Here is a 19,937-nt window from a genome sequence, read left to right as displayed (position 1 = left end):
TATATAATTACTCAGAATATATATATATATATATATATATATACACCTTATAAAAAACCTTAAATTCTATATAATTACTCGGAATATATATATATATATATATATATATATATATATATACACCTTATAAAAGGGCTTGCCAGAGAACATATTTTTATCCAATCAATGTAAGGGACTTTTCAGGAAGACTCAGGTTATGGGAGGACCCGTTATCACCATCAGGTAAATACAGAACCAATTAAGAACTGAGGACATCCTCTGTATTAGGTACCATATTATGGCTCGTAGCTAGACATTAAAGTTAGCTCACAATAAAACTCAGATATATGGACCAATAATTGCAACACAGTTATCTATACAGTAATAGAAACATGACATAGGTAGAGGTATAGTAAAAAGGAACAGGTGATCAGATTTATTTGGATACCCGTGGCTAAGGGGAAGAAATGCCTAACAAAGGTTTTGGTTGCCAGATAGGAATGTGTAAAATAGGAAAGTGGGAGGTATTGTTCGGAGTGGTTAGGCAGCCTTATGCTACTCTTTTGAACAACTCAATAAAGAAGATAATGACAGCTTTCACTTATTGAGTATACTAAGAACTGTGCCGGGTATTTTCACATCTGTGATCTCCCATCTTATACCCTTCTTGGAGGCAGGGATCCTTTTCATCATTTTCCAGAAGAGGAAGGGTTAAATCACTTGTCCATGGCCACATGGCTAATGAGATGGAACTGGAAGTTAAGCAATGCTATACGTCAGTGGTTTTCAGAAAGTGTTCTGTAGATTCGCGTGAGTTGTGCAGTGGAACACAGGTTAGGTGAGGGTTGCTAAAGACCGTTTGCTAGGCCCACAAACCTGCTGCAACCAGAGCAGCTGCTCTTCGATCTGTTATATATAGACTTGCATGTAAGGCTTTATTTGAGTAAGGATACTGCTGGTTTAAAAAAAAAAAAAAACTGCTGTAATTGAGCAAATTAGTTTCTCGGGGTTATACTCTGCAATTTAGTCAATATGGTAGATAATTGAAAGCTGACTGTACTAAACACATTCACATCAAAGAAACAAAAACGTTCAGACCACACTCATTTCCATTTTTAGCCAGCAGATACCTGCCGTTACTTGAGAGCTGAGGCACGAGTGGAGTTGAGAGATGGGGTAGATCTAAATGATAAATACTAATAATGATAGCATTTCCTTCCGAAAGCATCAGCAACTAGAGAATCCTGGGCCTAGTTTACATCAAGGCAACCCATAATATTCATTTCTCTGCTGAAAACCACGTGCCAAAGGCATCAGTCACTGTTACTGCTTCGGCAAGTCCCCCACTGACAGAATGACAGATCTCCTGCTGCCAGCTGCTACCACAGAAAAGTGGCTCTAATAACTAGTGGAGTCATTTGTGATTCACTTTTAATTGGATCAATTTCCTCTCAAGTATACAATTTTCGAAAACCGAGTGTAATTTCATAATCAGATGATCTAGTTCAACTAGATCATGCTGGGCTTTCTCCAGGTGAAAAGCACGAGATAAACTAGTTCATCACTTTAATTCTTTCCTTTCCTATCCACCAGCTGTTACAACAGAAGCCAAAAAAACAAAACAAAAACAAAAACAAAAACACCACCAGCCATCACCCAAAATCCAATTTTGAATAGCTCACTTAACAAATTTTGCTTCCGTGAAAACAAGGTAATACTTCTCTGGCTTGCCACTAGCCTTGCACTCAAAGAGCAAGATATGTTGCTTAGTAAATGCCAAAGCTTGAGCAATGTTGTCACAAATTCCCTCACCGACTTCTGGTCTTAAGAGCACAAGGCTTCTTCCTTTTTTGAACTGTAATTACAAGGATAAAGCAGATGCTGGAAGACTCAGTTTAGGACAGGATGTTGGACACTATAGACCTTGGAGGCTGGTTCCGTACACCGGGTGTGGGAATAAGATCTGGATTATCTTTACATAATGGTACTTTTTGGCTGAATTTTAACCTGGGTAGATCCTCAATGCTTTCAAAGAATGCAACATCAGACATGGAAACAAAACAGCTTGGTACAACTTATCCCTCTGCTCACCTCCCAAACCCCATGTTTAATTAAAAAATGAACACCAGTGATGACGAAAACAGTTATCACTTATTTAATGCTTGATAGAGGAATAGAAATTAACCCTGAAACCAAATATTATACACTGACTTGAGGAAAATACAGAATAAGGACCCAACAGTTTTGTTTTACTAATGAAATGACATGTGTCCACCTCCCCACTTTGTTGGCCTTGGATCGTGTTTTACAATTCCACAGACAACTCTCAGCACAGGTCAGTGGAAAGAGGTAGTATGAAAAATGATGAGCTCTACAGACTATCCAAGAGTGTCTGCTGACTATATTCGCATTTGTTTTACCCCATCTTCCTATACTTTGGCATAATTCTAATCCATATGCTCCTTAAAAAAGGCAAGCAATTTCCAGACTAAAGTCTTCAACATTAATGGACTACAGTCAATTCATTCTCTGTCACATCTGCAATTAGAGACCATTCCAAGATGGCATAAAACCCCCCGAGCCGAGAGGTGGTGCTTCCCAAAGGGCACTAACTGAATGAGTTTTCAACTGCTAAAGGCGATCAGACCTGAGACATCATGCCACAAGGATATGATGTCCGAAATGTCACTGAAAGATGGAGCAGATCCCACTGGAGCATGCACACTGAGTGCAGCAGAGTTGAAGAGAAAGTGACACAGATGAAACACCCTATAATAGGAAGGAAATAATGGACCAGGGTCATCAAAGCCAAAAGAGAGGAAAATCAGCAAGGGTTCAATACAAGGGCAAATTTCAAATCAAGGGGAAAAGGCTCTCTACTGAAGCCTTGGAAGGGCCTAAGTTCTAATCAGACTTCAGCTAACTCCATCATGGGTCTTGTTGGGAAAGTGCATCTGCTAAAGCTCTAAATTGAGGGGGAAAATAATGCCAATAAAAAACTAAGAGTTTCTAAAATTCTAGGACTAACCAGTTGGAATGAGGACATAAGCCAGGTCTACCTGACAGTATCACCAACAACCAAGGAATAAGGGAAGGGAAGTTGGCTGGGGAACAGAAGAAACTGGTTATTTCTCATCTCCTAAGGGGTGGAGTATCTTCTCAGGTGGTAACTGTAAATCTTGATACAATGATCCCAACAGTCCAAGACCAGCAGCTGCCCCTTGGGAGTGAGGGCAATGCCCACTGGACAAGTGAGCCCCTCTCGAATAAGGACACTATAGCCCCCACCCTTAGGAAAGTGGAGAATTTCCTTGCGACTACTATCAGCCACGATGAGATCACCACGAGCATCCACACACATGCCAGCAATGCAGCGGAAATCCTCGTTCTCTGAGAAGAAGTGGCTAATCTGGCGCCCCAGCTGCCCATCAGGACCCACGGAGCCAATGGAGAAGCCGCCCTCCAGATGATGCTCATTCTGCCGATTCTCCAAATTGAGGCCCAAACCCTGGGTGAAGTAGACGGTGCCTTCAGCATCACAGGTGACAAATTTGGGGCGCACGGCACTGCAGAGGCAGCTGTATTTGACCACCCCGGCTCCTCGGTCAACAGTGAAGCACCAGAGCTTTCCACCTTCCACATCAGTTACCACAAACTGGCCAGATGGAAGGGCTGTGATGCCCCAGGGTTTGCTCAGCTGGCTCCGGTGACATGCCACACAGTGGCCATCCAAGGTGTAAACCTTGAGAGAGTTGTCATAGCTGTCAGTCACACCAATCAGCCCATGGCAGTTCATGGCCACTGAGAGAGGAGTGAGATTGGGCAAATCAGCCCCAAGGAAGCTCAGCACAAAGCTATCGATGCCGCTGGGGCTGCGGCGGATCTCTTTCAAAAAGCCTTTGCGGGTGAAGACTTGTATGCGGTAGTTGCCACGGTCAGCAACCAGCACCTCGCCTTGGCTGGTCACGTAGAGACTGACGGGAAGGTTGAACATGCCTGGAGTGCTGCCTTTGGCCCCCATCTTCTTGAGGAATAGACACTGCTGGATACTGGAGGCTGTCTCAGAACCCCGCTGCTTGGCGGGTGAGGCCCTTGGGCTGGCAACCACTTCCTCGGGGCTCAAGTCCATCTCTCTAAATGTAACAGAAGTAGAGGCAGCAGAGGCTGCAGCCTCCATGGCCCAGGAATCTTCCATGTTAACAGTCCGGGGCTTCTTAACAGCTTGCCCAATTTGGAGGGGGCCGACGTGGCCGACCTTAAGGAGCTCCACATCCTGCAGGGTGAGCTCCCGGGGCAGGCTGGCAGTGAGCTCTGGCTCCTCCTCATCAGCTGTCTCCTCCAGGAGCGCCACATCTGCTTGCTTGATCTTGGCCAGGAAGTAGTCACAGCGAGACACAGCCTGCACCTCCGCGATGTTAAGCAGGTAGCTCTGCTCCTCTACCACTTGGCTATTACATTTTTCAACCTCGGCCAAGGAGCCTGTGAAGAACTTCCGAGAGCGAGCCAGCTCTTCCTGGACCCTGCGCTCCTCGTGCCCGTACTCCTGGAGAACGGCTTTATACCTTGCCTGGAGGTCCTTGGAGACACCTTCCAAGGCGACCTTCCGCCGCTGCAGCTCCCCCATCAGCTCCCGCAGGTGGGCCAACTTCTCACCAAAGGCCCGACGCCGCTCCTCAGCTGCCTCTTTCACGGGGAGCGTACAGTGGCCGGGAGGCTGGTGGTCCGCCTCGCGACAAGGCTCACACAACACCACGCCACAGCTCCGGCAGAACTGCCGGGGCAGCCGCCGCCCACAGGACCGGCACATGAGCAGCCCCACGGCCTCGCTGAGCCCGGCTGTGTCAATGATCTTCAGCACTGTCAGGTTGTCTGTCAGCTGCGCCAGGCTGGTTATGCGGGTAATCTTGCTGCAGAAGGGACAGCGGACACCATTGATGCTGCTGGCCAGCAGCTTCTCCAGGCACTGGCGGCAGATGGTATGGCCACAGTGCAGGAGCTTGGGCCGCAGCTGCTCCTCTGTGAAGGACTCCATGCAGATGGGGCATTCCAGCACTTCCCGGAGGGCGTCCAGGTTCAGGTGAGAAGCTGCTGCTGCAGCCATTGCTCTTCCTTTGAAGGGTCCTGCTAGCACAGCCCAGAACTGAACAGCTTAGGATTCATGCTCCAGAAGGCCAAATTCTGCTAAAGAGAGAAAGGTGCCATTACTCCATTGCCTATATGAAGAGACATTTAGACAACAGCTGCCATCACTCATCCCGTCATTCACTTAACAAATATTTATTGACATCTACTTTGTGTTAGGGGAACAAAACAGATGAGGAATCGTACAGTAGATAGAAATTCAGGTTCTGGAGTCTCTTGATACTTACTTAGTTGTGTGACCTGAAGGAAGTGACCTAAACTTCCCAAAGTTCAGTTTCCCCATCACCCGTCTATAAAGTTGAAATAATAATGGTGTCTACTTTTACATGGTTTTTGGAAGGGTTAAATAACATGATGAATATGATGCACTAGACAAGTAGTATGCTAGATAAATAGTAGTGATTATTTTTTATATTTTGTGAAGTCTGCAACTCATGATTTATTTTAGGAGAAAAGCACAGAAAAATTATGTATAGGAAAAGATCACTCATGAAGTTCTGTAGGAGCACAGAGGGTTGAGTAAGGGACTCTACCTCAAGAAAGGTGTGGAAGGCTTCCCAGAAGCAGTGACACTCCTGAGCTATGTCTTGAAATAAACAAGGCAATGAGGGATAAAGGCATTTTAATGAAAGAAAACTGTGTGAGCGAAAGCATGAAGCTTTTTTTTATCGTGGATATAGTTTATCATGTCATGTTTGGGTCCCGAGGAATCCTCCAGAGAAACAGAGAATTATGACTAGCAAAATATTACATCAGAAAAATACTTGTATTTCCCATTCATCCATCCTCCTAAATACTCACTTATCCACCCACCTAAGACTAGGTATCATGTACTGTACTAGATACTAAGGTTTTCAGGATATAAATTCTGCCCTTCAGATGCTCAAACATTAGGCAAAAGAGAAAAAGAATACAGGTAAATAGTAATCAAGGCAGAAAGTAGTATAATCAATGAGGTATAACCTAAGTTTGATGGAGGCTAAGAGGGATTCACTCTAATTTGAAGGGAAATGGATTTTTCTGAGGGGAGACGACATTTGATAGGGGCCTGGAAGGATGCACAGGTATGTGGATATGGAGGAAAAGTATCAGGCAAAGGGCACAGTCTTAACAAAGGTTAGAAAGCATAGGAAGGACACAAATTCAGTAAATCAGAACACACAATGTGACACACATATATATATAACATATATAATACATAGGATACTGTTGAATTGTACACTTGAAACTTATTTGATTTTATTAATGTTCACTACAATAATTTTTAATAAAAAAAAAAAAAGAGAGAGAATAGAGAACATGTAGCCTCTGGATTTGTTTCCTCATCTGTAAAATGAAAATACTGTCTTACAAGGTCAAAGTAAGCATTAAATGAGATATATGTAGTGTACAAAATGCTAAGATTTGGATCAGCACCAAAAAAGTTCTTAAGTTTTCTTTCCTCTCATCCTTAGGTGAAAATTGTGGGAGAATATAGTGGGTTTATACTAACTCGTTTGGAAATTGGAGAATGATTATAAGAAGCCTTCAGAGCCAAAATGAGACCTTTGACCTTCATTTTGATGGGCACAGTGAAGCAATGTTATGTTTTGGAGCAGAGAACTGATATGAGCAAAGCTTGAACGTAGTGGGGGAAAGAGCAGAGAAACTAGTTTGGAAGCTACAGCAGAAGTGCCTGGTTGGAAGTACTGGAGAGCCTTAACTGGGGAGGAGGTGGTGGAATTAAAGAGCAGATACATTTGAGCAATATTACAGAAGTACATACTCAGTACGATTTATAAACTGAGTGGATTAGGGTGGGGAAGTGGTGGAGCTAAAATAGCCAAAGACTCAAGCCCAGATGATTTTAAAAATGGTAGTACTTTAACAAGACAATTTATTTTAGGTCTGGAACAACCCCTGCTTCATGAAGTACATGCCATGCATACTCCCACCCTCCTCGATCCACATATGCTCATGAAGTAGAACCACAGAAACTGCAGGGCTCTGCAGCCTTATGTCACTGTCAGTTTATACCCCAAATTAGAAAGAATAGATTTAGCAAGGTGAGGCATAGGGATAAATTCAGCTCTTCTTAAATGCAAATCCTACAGCTGTACCAGTGCAGTCTCTTGACACGCAGATGGTCAACCATCGAGGAGGGAGCGGAGGGCGACTTAGCTTGGTTTTTAAGGACAATGCAGCAAGCTGAGGAAAGCTTTGCAAATGTCATCATTGGAGAAGGGGAGTCAATGCCGAGATACGCATTACAAATTTCCCCTATATTTAGGTGTAGATTGCAATCTGACAAATATTCAGCAACAGACATGCACAATTTATCTAACATCAATCCCACCTCCCTGAAATCTGCTCTTATACTGGATGGGAAACAGTACACATCTAGTACCTACTCCATGCTAGATACCATGCTTCATATAATCTCATTTAGTCCTCATAATGACACTGAAGTGGATAATATTTTTTATCCTATTTTACAGCTGAGGAAACTAAGGCTCAGAAAAACTAGCTCGAGGTCACACGGCTCAAACATGGTGGAACCCTGTAGAACAGATATCTTTAACTCTGCTTAACCCAGCATTACTTCAAGCTATTTTTTTTTTTAAACTGTCATATAATACTTATTAACAAATGCTCTCTAGACTGTATTCTGGGAAATGCAGCCTTATAGCATATAATTTTCTCCAAAAGGAAGAAAGAACCATAATATTGTTATGATATTTGTCTACTATAGAATGGGTTACATTGATTTATTAGCTGAGGGACCCATTCCCACATAGCAGCCTTGCAACTGGTTATGACTCAAATCCATGCCTCAGTAAAACGAGACGTTAGCACATATCATGAACCTATAAGGTCTCATGTAAATATCTGAAACTGACTGCTGAATTCTTAAATGGCATGAGTCTGGGGGCAATAAAAAAACCGATAGAAACTTGAACTCAGGATCTATGCAAACATTCTCAATCCTAAACCAATAAAATAGCTTTAGTTCTCCCATCATCCCAACAGATTGAGGGGGACATTTGGTGTTTGGATCCAGAGCATGTTACCTTACAATGCATAAGGACATCTGTTCTTCCCAGAGCTGGCACTGCAGACTGGCTAATTAAACAAGTCTGCCAACTTGTAAAAATACCAACACAATTTTTCCCCAGCTTTCTGGATATCATACCACCTCCTTCAGTTAAAAAGCTTCTTGCCTCCTTGTCCAAGCTATCCACTTTGAAAAATTAACTTAGCATGCCCACATCCATACCCCAAGTCATCTCAGCTGTTTGAAGCTTCGCTAGGCTCTCGCAGGCAGAAGACGATGTCAAGGATTCCTTCCCCAAAGCTGCCATGCTTTGCTAGGGAAACGTGAGTTCCCATCACTAAAGTCTCAGGCGTGGAGATAGCCTCAGACCTGTATAAAGCCTGAACCATGTCTCCCATTTCTATGGCCTGGGCAGACAGAATCCTAGCCTGATACAGCGCTATGTGACGGACATACAGTCCCTCTCCTCCAGAAGGATATATCTGCTCACTATTAACACTGAGAATGATTCAGATGGAAAGTCAATTTGAACTCAGCTTCCCTGAAAAGACTAGACAGATGAAAGGAACTGTCTTACCAGCCCATTTTCTGCCAGCTGTAAAATCTAAAACCAGTGAGAATGAACCCCAACATGTTATTTATAATCTCAGCTGTCTTCATGATACTTTGAACATGTTTCCTGTTTGTTCTGTGCTGTTAACTCCTGACCTCTCATCTCATCTCACCTGTTTATCCCCTCTGCCCTTTGACTTCATGATTAATACTGCATATCTCATAGATACTAGCCCAGCTTTTCAGCTCCAGATGAGACTCTAACCCTTAAGCTGTGTTTGCTCCAGCTGCCTGCCCTAAGACTCAGAAAAATTTTATAGTCATACCCTAGTCTGGTTTACCCACTTCTGGTGCCACCAGGCTTTCCCTAGTCCATGATATTAATAACCCAGAGTAGCATAAACAAACAATAGAACCACCATGAACCCTGAAGTGTGACAGAACTGGGATCAAATCAGCATTGTCATTTAATGTAAGTTATTTAATCTCACTAAACCTGTCTTCTTTATAAAAAGGCTACTGTGACAACTAGGCATGATGCATATAAAGTGCTTAGCCTGGAAACAGGCAGGTATGTACTGAAAGACTGGTACTAAAATTATGATAAACAGCACTCAGGAACGGTATTAATAATAACTTGTATTAACAAGCCATTCAGTTTACAAACTGCATTTTGAAAGGATGAACAATCTTTCCTTTCACGGCATGTAAAGCTAACCTCTCTAGTTCTCAGTTTATCTAAGAAAAAGAGCTTTAAAATAGTATCTTATAAATAGTATCCAATGGGCTGGTCGAGATATAGGAAGTAGAGGCATCTAGAGAACTACCCCATTGTAGGGATTCAAGCATTGGATGCAGATTTGAATCCTTAGGTTGTCTCTAACCCTTAGATTAAATGAGATTGTGTACAAAGCACTTAGTCCAGTACCAAGCAAGGTATACAATTTACTGTGCAGTAAGTAACAGTGGCAGGGGCAGTGGCAGCAGCCGCCACCTAGCCAGTGAATGAGAAGTTAACAGGCACCTTTCAATAGGCAGACCCTACCCAAGCTACCAGATACAGACATTTCAAAAATAAAAATTCTGTCTACAGCCATGCCACCCTGAACAAGCCCGATCCTGTCTCACCTTGGTAGCTAAGCAGGGTCAGGCCTCATTAGTACTTGGATGGGAAACCACCTAGGAAGACCAGGTGCTGTAGGCGTAAAGAATAAAAAAATAAGGGATTGTAAACTGACAAGGTCCTTGCTATCTGTTAGGTTCAACAAAGGTTTGCCCCCCTAAAAAAAAAAAAAAAAAATCTGAGCCTCCTTTGAAGATTGTTTTACCTGATCTCAGAATCAAAGAGTTAGAGACAACCTAAGGATTCAAATCTGCATCCAATGCTTGAATCCCTACAATGGGGTAGTTCTCTAGATGCCTCTACTTCCTATACCTCGACCAGCCCCTTGGAGGCTTAGGCCCTGAGCAAATGCAGAGAACTTTAAGCAATTAAACAAATCTTTACTAAGCACCTACTATGAGTCAAGCCCATGAAAACACTGGAGATATAATTTTGAGCTCATGAATGGAGCTCTTCACATAAAAAAAAATGAGAAAACATGTAAAGTAGTACATTTCTTTTCTCAAGACACAGAGGTCTATCCTACTAAGGTTACGTGCTGCCCTGGTTTGAGAGGGTTTTCTGCAAGGCTTATCTCATTTCCTTTCATGACAGCTTTCTGAACTGCATTTATTCCTCCTGCATTTGAATGGAAGGCTAAGCAAGTACATTATCATCTCCATGCCACCAATGATCGCTCTCTGGGAGTGCCTAGCAAGACTGATGTGAAGAAAGTCAGTGAGATCCCCACAGGACACCCAGTCCTTTGTAGGAGAGAGGATTGTGAAGTGGCACCTGCAAACAGCTAGGCTAAACTCATTAAGTGGGGGCTTATAGGAAAACATAGGATTGATCCCAAAGCTATATCAGCCCTGGGACACATAACCCAGAAGGAAATGCTTATGTGAAAGGAAACTTTAGCTAAATTATGTCAAGGACAGGTTAAATCAATAATAGAGTTAGCAGAAAAATGCATGTCTAGTCCATCCTTCTTCTAAAACTGAAGGGCCTAGACAGGTTCCCTTGCATCCTCCACAAACATTTGGGCAATATCAATGCTGCCGATGTGACTCAATACAGGACAAAGGAAAAATCAACAGTCTTTCCTCGGGGGACCTCCAACTCGACTCACTCAGCTAACTCTTTCAGTTCCTTTCTCTGCATATAACACATGTTCATTTAATCATGAAGTTTTGATGAAACGACCAGGAAGCAGATCCTGGGACAGGTACAAGAGGGGATGGGAGTTTGGTGGAGCCTAGTGGGGACTGCTCAGGGTCACTAAAGTGTGGCAGAGCAACACTCTGTGTCCTTCCACGGTTCCTTCCTGTCATAATTGCTACCTCTCATAAAACTGCCATTTACCGAAGGCCAGGTGTCTTTTATACATTGTCTTATTCTCATAATAACTATGTGAAATATGTGTTATTCCTCTTTATAAATAAGGAAACCAAGGCTCAGAGAAAAGCAACTTCTCCAAGGTCTCAAAACTGGCAGTAGAACTTAAGTTCAAATCCAGGTGTGTCCACTCCCAGCCATAAATCCACGTGGACTCAAAAGACATGTGACAGCTCCCTAGCTGATTAGGCTCTAGGCAGTCTGGCTGAGAGGCTGGTAAAGGCACAGAGGAATAACTTTTATATCTGATCTAGCAGAAGCACATCATGGAGGGCCTTGTAAATTTTTGACTACCATCCACTCTCCAGACATAAGTGTATGGGTTCTTTAGCGTAGGAAAAGGCTTTCTGATAAAACTAGTATAATGTAACTTAGAAGTCGACAGAACCAGGCTTGCATCCATGCTTTGCCACTCGCTATTTACCCTTGGTGAAATCACTTAATAGTTTTCTCATCTGTAAAATGAAAATAACACCTAGATCGTTGGCAGGATTAACCAAGATAAATGCACATAATAGGCAAGCAATAAATGGTAGTTATTTATATTTTTAATAGATTGAGGCTAAGCAAGCACTTATCCAAGGTCACTTAGTAAATCACCAGCAGAGGGAGGGTTTTGACTTCAAGCCCTTGATTCCCAAGCTGATTCAATTTCCATTAATTCAGTCCTTAAGGGTGTGTGTATATTCCAGCTAAGTGTCTTGCCTTCTGATCCAGTCCTACTATGTTCCAGAACTTGCTTCAGCAATGCTATAGCTAGTCCTGGTGCCGATAGAGCAAATGCTGTTTTTCTGTCCCAGGAAGGAAAGAAGACCCAAAGAGGTCATTCAGAACAATAGTTATGACTTTTCAGTCTCAGTGCCTCCTGTGAAGTATTTTTTTCAAGCCAATGGCTTCCATATCTCACCTTCTAGTCCCTTACACCTCATCTTCTCTAACCTAAAGCTCCTTATCTACCCCACTGGTCCTGGTCTAAGAGCAAATCAGGAACAAAGTCCAGGGCTACTCCCTAGCTAATGAGATAGATTTATCCCCTTTAGAGTTCAATCTGATATTCAGCAATACTCACTGGGCAATCCTTTCATTAGAGGGGAATTGGCTGAGATAATAAGACCAGCAGGTCCAACAAGGACAAAACAAGGAAAGAAACTATACAGGGTTATAAAGATCTGAATATGAGCCTAGGTCTACCATTCCTAGTTATGGAACCTTAGACAAGTCACTTACTACACCTGAGTTTCCTTATGTGTAAAACTGGATATAGTAGAGCCTACTTAGTAAGGCTATTATGAAAACTAAGAAATTAGGTATAAAAATTTTTAATTACTAAATTTTGAGCACTTACTAGGCAATCTGATTTACTTCCCTGAATCCTCACATTAAGCCTGTGATGTAGGTCCTGTTGTAAACCCCACTTTACAGGTGAAGAAACAAGTCACAGGGAGGTTAAGACACTCATTCAAGATTACAAAGGCAGGAAGAGACAGAGGCAGGATGTGAATCCAGGTTATCTGACTCCAGGCAGGGTTCGTCAACTTTGGCACTACTGACATTTTGGAACAGATCATTACTTATTATGGAGGCTGTCCACTGCACTGAAGGATGTTCAATCACATCCCTGTGTCTATCCACTAGAGGCCAGTAGTACCCCACACCCCAACTGTAACAACCAAAAATGTCTCCAGATGCTGCCAAAAGTCTCCTGGGGGACAAAACCACCCCCAGTTAGGAACCACTGCTTCAGAACATGACGCAGGACTAAATGCTCAATACATAGGAGTTCTCTCCCAGCCCAAACACTTCATTCATAGAGTCGTTGCCTCTAGGAGCTGTAATGGAGCTTATATAAATTCAAACTACTTATTTAACTAACTGATGAGGAAAATAAGGCCTGAAGTCATGTTCCACTCATTCCCTGGAGGTCTTACATACTATTTGCTATCACAGCTTGAAGGGATAAGCAAATGGGAGCTTAGGAGATGACCTGGCATAGTTTCTTGCTTCATGCCCCCTTTTACCATTCTTTCCCCCACCCCCCATCCTACTATTTTTCAGCAGGTCTGGCTTCACAGTCAAGTAAATGAAGGTACCATGGCTGCTTCATAATAAGGGATCTTTGATTAATGAGTGAGGGAAATTCAACCTCTCACAGATAAAGTCAGGCTGAATCCCTGAACTCTGCTAAACTTCATACACTCATAGTTTCATACATTACTTCTAGGTTCTCGGGTTCCCCAGAACTCTGCTTCTCATGCAGAGACTTAGCAGCCCATGACGCCAACCCACAAATCTATTTAAAGTACTTTAATTTTATAGCGCAGTTATGACATCCCCACTCCATCATTCAAACCACCCCAAATCCAGTTCCCAACTCTCTTACAGTACGGAATGCAAACCTTTTGGGCTTTATATTACAAGCCTCACCAAATTCTTCAGTCATGGGCCCCAAATCCCTCTGACATAGATCCTTTAATCTGTTTCCAAATCTCTGCAGCCTTCAACCCTGCATTCCAGTTTAACACCCCAATCCCACACCTCAGATTTCTGCCCTCCCTCAGTGTGAGCCCCCAACTCCTGCATTCCATCAAGCACTATGCCTTCCTCAAACCTTGCACCTCCCTCTCACACACCCCATGCCATGTGTTGCCATCAAACCTTAGCCAGGTCCCTTCTTGCTAACAAGACACTGCTTCCCACTGATTCTCCGGATAACTCGCCCCCTCAATATTCCCCAGATTCCATCCAGAAAACGCTTACTCCTTAGCAAATAATGATAGCCCTAGACCCTGCTCCCTCTGATCTCTGATGTGGCGGCCTCAAATACCTTGCGCCCCTAGATTCCCTCAAATCTCCTTAGATTCTGCATCCCAATTCTCATCAGGGCCCCCAGATTCCTTCGTACTTCCGAAAATCTGCACCCTGATCCCTCTAGGGCCTTCAGACCCCCTCCCATCCCCCCGATGCTGCACCTCATCTCTCTTCAGGGCCCCTACATTACCTCGTAACTCCCGAGATGCTGCACCGCGAAGCTTCTCAGAGCCCCTCACTCCCGTCCCCGAGCTGCAGGCCCTCCGAGCTCCTCAGTACCATCGAATCCCCTCCAGCCTGCCCCTTACAGCCCCACCCCCACCCCAGTCCTAGCCCTTAGATCCGGTCCCCATATCCTGCCATTCGGGCGTGGGCCGGCCGCTGCACGTCAGCGCAAACCCCCATCCCGCCACTCAGCCCTGGCCCACGACTCCGGCGGCGATCCCTCGTCCCCGACCCTCCTTCCCGCCCCCTACCTGACCGCCCGCAGCTCCGACGCGTCCACCGCCACCAGCCCACCCGCCTGCTGCCATCTGCGCACGCGCCGCTGCGAACCCTTTGGCGGGCGCCAATTCGCAAAGCCAGCTGTCTGTCACTGGTCCCCGCCCTCTGAGGCATGCTGGGGCTTGTAGTCTGCCAGGCCCGAGCGCTTAAGGCCCAGTGGCCGGGCAAGCTCTCAGCTGAGAACCGTGGGTCTTGGCAACATGTAGTTCAGCTTTCTGGCGCTATTATACAGATAAAGAAACAGAGGAAAGGGGCCAGCCCAGGTTCACTGCCCAAGTCAAGAGGTAAGCCCGACGCCAATCTGTGTCTTAACCCTTTGATAAACAATGACCTCTAGAAGTGGTCCTCAAAAGCTATGGCCCCTCTCTGAACCTCAGCTCTCCCATCTGAGAGATGGAACAAGGAGAGAATACAACTTCCACTCTGAGGCAAGTACAGAACCCTGACTCGTTTAGAAAGGTAGTTCCTCCTAGTGACACACCACAGCCTAGAGACAAGTTTATCTGATAAATTAGTCTTTTTAAGAAGTCCTTTGCCTACTTGGCCGGGAGGCACTGATGCCAGAGGTAGATATGAAAACACAGTGTAGCTCCCTTTTCCGGCAGACACTGAAGCTACCCAGGTCCCAAACTCAAGTGTAGCTTTGGGGGAGAATCTTATTAAGTGGGAGATGGTCTTGCCTATTGGGTAGCGAGCACCTGTGGCCCTTTAGGTAGTTTGGGGCCAATTACTGGTTCCTGCAGGTGAACATATAGTTTAGCTTAGGATGGGGAAGGGAGGGGTTTGAAGTAGAATGGGCTTGGACTTAAAATCTCGCATAAGTATGTGACACTGCGCAATGATAAAACAAACAAAAACAATAAGGACACTACCATCTTTGAGTGCTTAGTATCTGGTGCAACTAAACACTTCACACGCATAGCTCACTTAATCCTCATAATGACCCTATGAGATAAGTAACTGGTGCCCAGGTGATTAAATAACAAAGCCACATGTTCATAAGTATAAAGCCCAGATTGGAATCAAATTCTACCTGAGAACCCATCCTCTTAACCTGCTTTAATCTCTCTGCCCATATCTCTAATTTAAGTGAGATTCACTATAAGGACTGAGATCCTTAATGCATAATGATATGCATTTAATTAACGGCAACTTTATTATCATTAGCTCTTATACTCTTCAGACTACTGGATTCAGAAGCCCCAACTCCCTGCATTTCAGAGATTGAGGGCAACAGGAGGCTGGGTTGGTATACTTAGTGGCATCCTTTGAGTAGGCTTGGGGACTGAGAGCACCTGGATTGATGTAGAGCTCTGGGGCTATCTGACACTTCAGGGATATGCTTGCAGTCCAGCACCAGCCAGGGTCTGATCGAACATGCCAGGAGTGGGCCAAAGAGGGAGCTCAGTCAGACGGAAAGGCCCCAGGGCAGACAAAATTGGCAGACAGTGGGTCAGACAGAACCTTGCAGGGCTAGGAGAGCGGGGGTGCTTGCTTTTCCCACATTCCTGGGCTCCTGGGAACACTAAGGTGCTCACTGCATGCTCAGCAAGTACCAAGACTTATAACTTGATTTCTAGCAAAGCACATACCAGGTTGGGCTTCAATTATCCACTTCCTTGCAGTCTTCACCAATGAGCTGTGCAATCCCTGAAGGACAATGCCCATTTGTTGTCACATCTATTAGCACAGTACCCAGCACATAAGAGTTGCTGTGTGAGTCAGACTCAGAAATGCAGTAGTTATGTATGTACTGCAAAGGAATATTGTGAATGTTATATGACTTATAGAGCTAAAGCTTTTAGGACACTGCCTGATAAAGTATAAGTACTCTATGAATGCTAGCTACTATTGCGTTGTTATTATTACTATCCTCGACAAAATAGTGTTCTTTTTTTCCCTTTTCGGCATCTGAATTTTGAGGAGGAAGAGAAATTTCTTGCTAATAGGTCGTAGGGGAGAAAATTAAAACTCTAATTTCTCCTAACCAAATTTATCTGAGTCTAGATGTTTATAATTGCTAGAATTTTCATGAAATAATATAAAATTATATCTGTCTACTTGTGTTACTTATCTATCATTGTATAACAAATTAACCCTAAACCTTTCAGTTTAAAACAACATACATTTCTTATCTCACTCAGTTCCTGTGAGTCAGGGATCTGAGTACAGCTGAGCTAGATCTTCCTCTTCGCAGTATCTCATAAGGCTGGAATCAAGTTATTGGCCAGGGCTGGGTCTCATTCTAAGGTTTGACGGAGGAAGAATTGGCTTCTAAGATCACTTATGTAGTGTTCTCTGAGGGCTGTTGGACTGAGGGCCTCAGTTCCTTGATGGCTTTGGGCTAGAAACTGTCCTCGATTCCTTGGCACATGAGTCTCTCCATGACAGTTTGTTTCATCAAAGCCAGCAAGAGAGAATCTGTGAACCAGACAGAAGTCACAGTCTTTTGTAACCTAATCACAGAAGTGACATCTCCTCAATGTTGCTGTATTCTGTTGTTTAAAAGCAAGGAACTAAGGTATAATAGGCAATGCATATCGAGAGGTGAGATGGTTGCAGGCCATTTTTAGAGGCTCCCTCCCTCAGTCCAGCTCCTTACTCCCTCCTTCTGTTCCTTTTACTTCTTTTTTTCCCCTCCCTCACTCTCTTATTCTATATATGTATATATGTATGTACCCAGCTATCTGTCTGTCTGTCTGTTATCATTCTTTCTGCTGAAACTCTGACTCCAACCTCCATATGCTATACTCAGTCCCTGAGTGCTGCTCAGTCGAGCCTACATCTGGCATATGGGAAGTGTTCAATAGATGTTTGAATTCAGGTTACATTTACAGTATAAAAGAGCAATTTAAAAGAATCAACTTTTCTACCACCTTAATGTAACCATCATATTTGTTATGTTTACATATATATGTAAACATTTACAAAGTCCCCCTTTAATCTGTTCAGACGTACTTATGATGATGCTGAGTACCTAACAAGTGTTTTCCCAATAAACCTAAGTTTTTGTATTTTATTTACTTACTTTGGGAAAATATTAAAAAAAAATTTTTTTCCTGGCCTCCATAAGTTGTCAAACTGGCCACAGTTTGTCAAGTGGACAAGCTCACCTTTGATCATTTAACCATCACAAATAAGATTGCATAAATGCCCTTGTTCAAGGAAGTTATTTATTTTTCTTGAGCTGATATGCCGACCGCTGGTTCAAAAATTTGAAACTTTATGTTAATAGCAAAAACATTTATGTGCATTGATAAGACCCAATTTGTAAGTGGGAATGCATTTAGAAGAAATATTCAAAATTATATACAATGTAGATGTGGATAATCCCTCCTCATTTTACTCTCCAGCAATGATTGTCCTTAGTGATTTTGTGTAATCCCTCGGGCAGCCCTCCTTTCTTAGTGTTTCACTGAGAAAAGTACACGTACAAGGAGAGAAGATGGTATAGTGAACCCATGTGTGCTCATTTCCCTGCAATACTTATCAATATTTTGCCAATTTTGCTTCAGCTGTCTCTCACCCCTGATTTGTTTTTTGTTGCTGGAGTCTTTTAAAGCAAATCTCAGATAGCATGTCATTCTTCTTGTAAATACCTCAATATGTATCTCTAACGGGTAATAAATTTTTTAAGGTAATCTCGACATCATTATCACATCTAATAGTTCATACTTAAATTTCTTTAATTGCTTCAAAATATCTTTCTATAGTAGGTGTGTTTGAATAAGGATCAAAATGTCTACATGTTGTTCGAGGCCTCCTCTAATCTGTAGGAGTTATACCTATAATGTTGCCAGTGCCATTATTCGTTAAAGACATTGACTCATTTGTTTTTTAGAACTCTAAAACACAGATTGCTTTCTCTCAATGTTTTTTTAACTAGCTCCTTTCCCCTACGGAATTATTACTTGTTTTGTCCTGTGAACTCCTTTTGTAGAATGATGAAGACTATAGATCCTTTTCTCAGAATAATGTTTTTGAAAGTATAAAATTAAATGCATGGGGACTATACAAGAAAGAAATTATATCAAGATATAGTTATCAAAATGTTAAAAGGCAAATTTTTTATAAGTAATATATGTGCTCTTTTATTAATGACAAGATCTAGTGGAGACTCTAATAGCTATAATAAGTTCTAAGTTGAACATAAATTATTAAAATATTTGTAACATCCGTCATGTGATAGAAATATACGTGAATCTTCAATAGTACAGCAGATTGCAGGCAACGAACTATTGTGATTTCATAATTTTAAGAAAATGTTAAATTGCACTTAGAAGATACTGAAAATAAAGATGTATTTTTTCCCCTGCACAAGTTTACAGACCCTTGAATACTATCCACGGGCCCAAAGACCACCAGCTGAAGTATACAGGCCATGCCATGCCCTTCCTGTGGCATCATATCAAAGGCACTTAATGTCTGGTTTTTACTACTTTTAGTGATCTTAAGATTTAAAAGCAGATCAGGTGCTATAAGTCTGATCCATTGATTAGAAAATTTCTCATCAGCCTTTCTCTTAATGGTTTTAGGATTCATTGATGATAGCTGTCTAGATCTATTTTGTTAGATTGAAAAATAGTAGTATTCTAATTTTATCATTCTTCTTGCCTTTATAAACTGCAATATTTCTATAAAAACGAATACTTGATTCCTTTACTAATCTTTAGAATAATAAGCTGGTCTCCTAGCCATCTTCAGTGGTGACCAATGAGCTGTGTTCATTTGTTTTTTGGTTTTGATTTGGAGAACATTATGAATTACAGGAAATTTCTTTATTTGATCTGTTTCAATAAAGTATAGCCATTACTTACTTTGATGTTCAATTTATTCAACGTCAGACCAGTGTGAGCCCCTCTGAACTGGCTTCTATGTTCCTTTGAAATGACCACATTAGTCTTTGGCAGCAATCTTGCTTTTTGGCACGGCACAATCCTCCAAGCTCAGCGTGTACCATACCTATTCCAGACTTGGGATAAGGAATTTTTCCAAGAATCTTTTGTTCCTTTTAGTGGGAAATGATATTTAAAAACAAGAGCCTGAGCATTAAGTGTATTTATTGCTATTCGAGTGCCATTACTTCTACGTCTTTTCAGTGGACAGAGCTATGAAATGTTTATTTTTTAAAAGAGAAAAACAAATTATAAGTTTATGTGATTTTCAGTTGAAATTTTAATGCATATAATTTTTCTCAACTTCTTTGACTATAAACTTGGATTGGTTGCCTCTTATGCAGATAATCTCAGTTCCTAATGGCAGTCACGCGATGGCTTGTTTGCTGTGGCCCACAATATACACATAAGAGTTTCAAAATAAACAATACCAGTGTAACAACTAGCAATAAGTCCACTTCATCAAGTTTAAGATTTATTTGCAGATTCTTTTTTTCTTTGGAGTATTTCTCACTAAGCATGT

The 19,937-nt window shown here is 42.5% G+C and overlaps 2 protein-coding genes and 1 pseudogene across 5 annotated transcripts in view; 2 read left to right on the top strand and 1 right to left on the bottom strand.

Moving 5' to 3' along the window:
• ASTN2 (astrotactin 2) overlaps positions 1 to 19,937 on the top strand; it is an 843,256-nt gene that overhangs the window by 624,247 nt on the left and 199,072 nt on the right. The window lies entirely within an intron of this gene.
• Positions 2,112 to 14,564, bottom strand: TRIM32 (tripartite motif containing 32). Of its 4 annotated transcripts, none has more exons than XM_011360961.2 (2): positions 14,492 to 14,564; positions 2,112 to 5,160 (listed from the first exon to the last, which is right to left on the bottom strand). In XM_011360961.2, exon 2 carries the CDS (start codon positions 5,078 to 5,080, stop codon positions 3,119 to 3,121), a length of 1,962 nt encoding a protein of 653 aa, XP_011359263.1. In that variant the 5' UTR covers positions 5,081 to 5,160; positions 14,492 to 14,564; the 3' UTR covers positions 2,112 to 3,118. The 4 variants fall into 4 exon arrangements, with proteins under 4 accessions (XP_011359263.1, XP_011359264.1, XP_011359265.1 ...); XM_011360962.2 differs by having other exon boundaries at positions 2,112 to 5,157; positions 14,492 to 14,554; XM_011360963.2 differs by lacking the exon at positions 14,492 to 14,564 and adding an exon at positions 14,206 to 14,316 and having other exon boundaries at positions 2,112 to 5,157.
• LOC111740341 lies at positions 9,793 to 9,911 on the top strand (annotated as a pseudogene).

The sequence above is a fragment of the Pteropus vampyrus genome, unplaced genomic scaffold (genome assembly GCF_000151845.1).
Source record: "Pteropus vampyrus isolate Shadow unplaced genomic scaffold, Pvam_2.0 Scaffold61, whole genome shotgun sequence".
In the NCBI taxonomy this organism is placed as follows: domain Eukaryota; kingdom Metazoa; phylum Chordata; class Mammalia; order Chiroptera; family Pteropodidae; genus Pteropus; species Pteropus vampyrus.
Note: the sequence above shows the minus strand (reverse complement) of the source record. Positions and strands in the feature narration are given on the sequence as shown.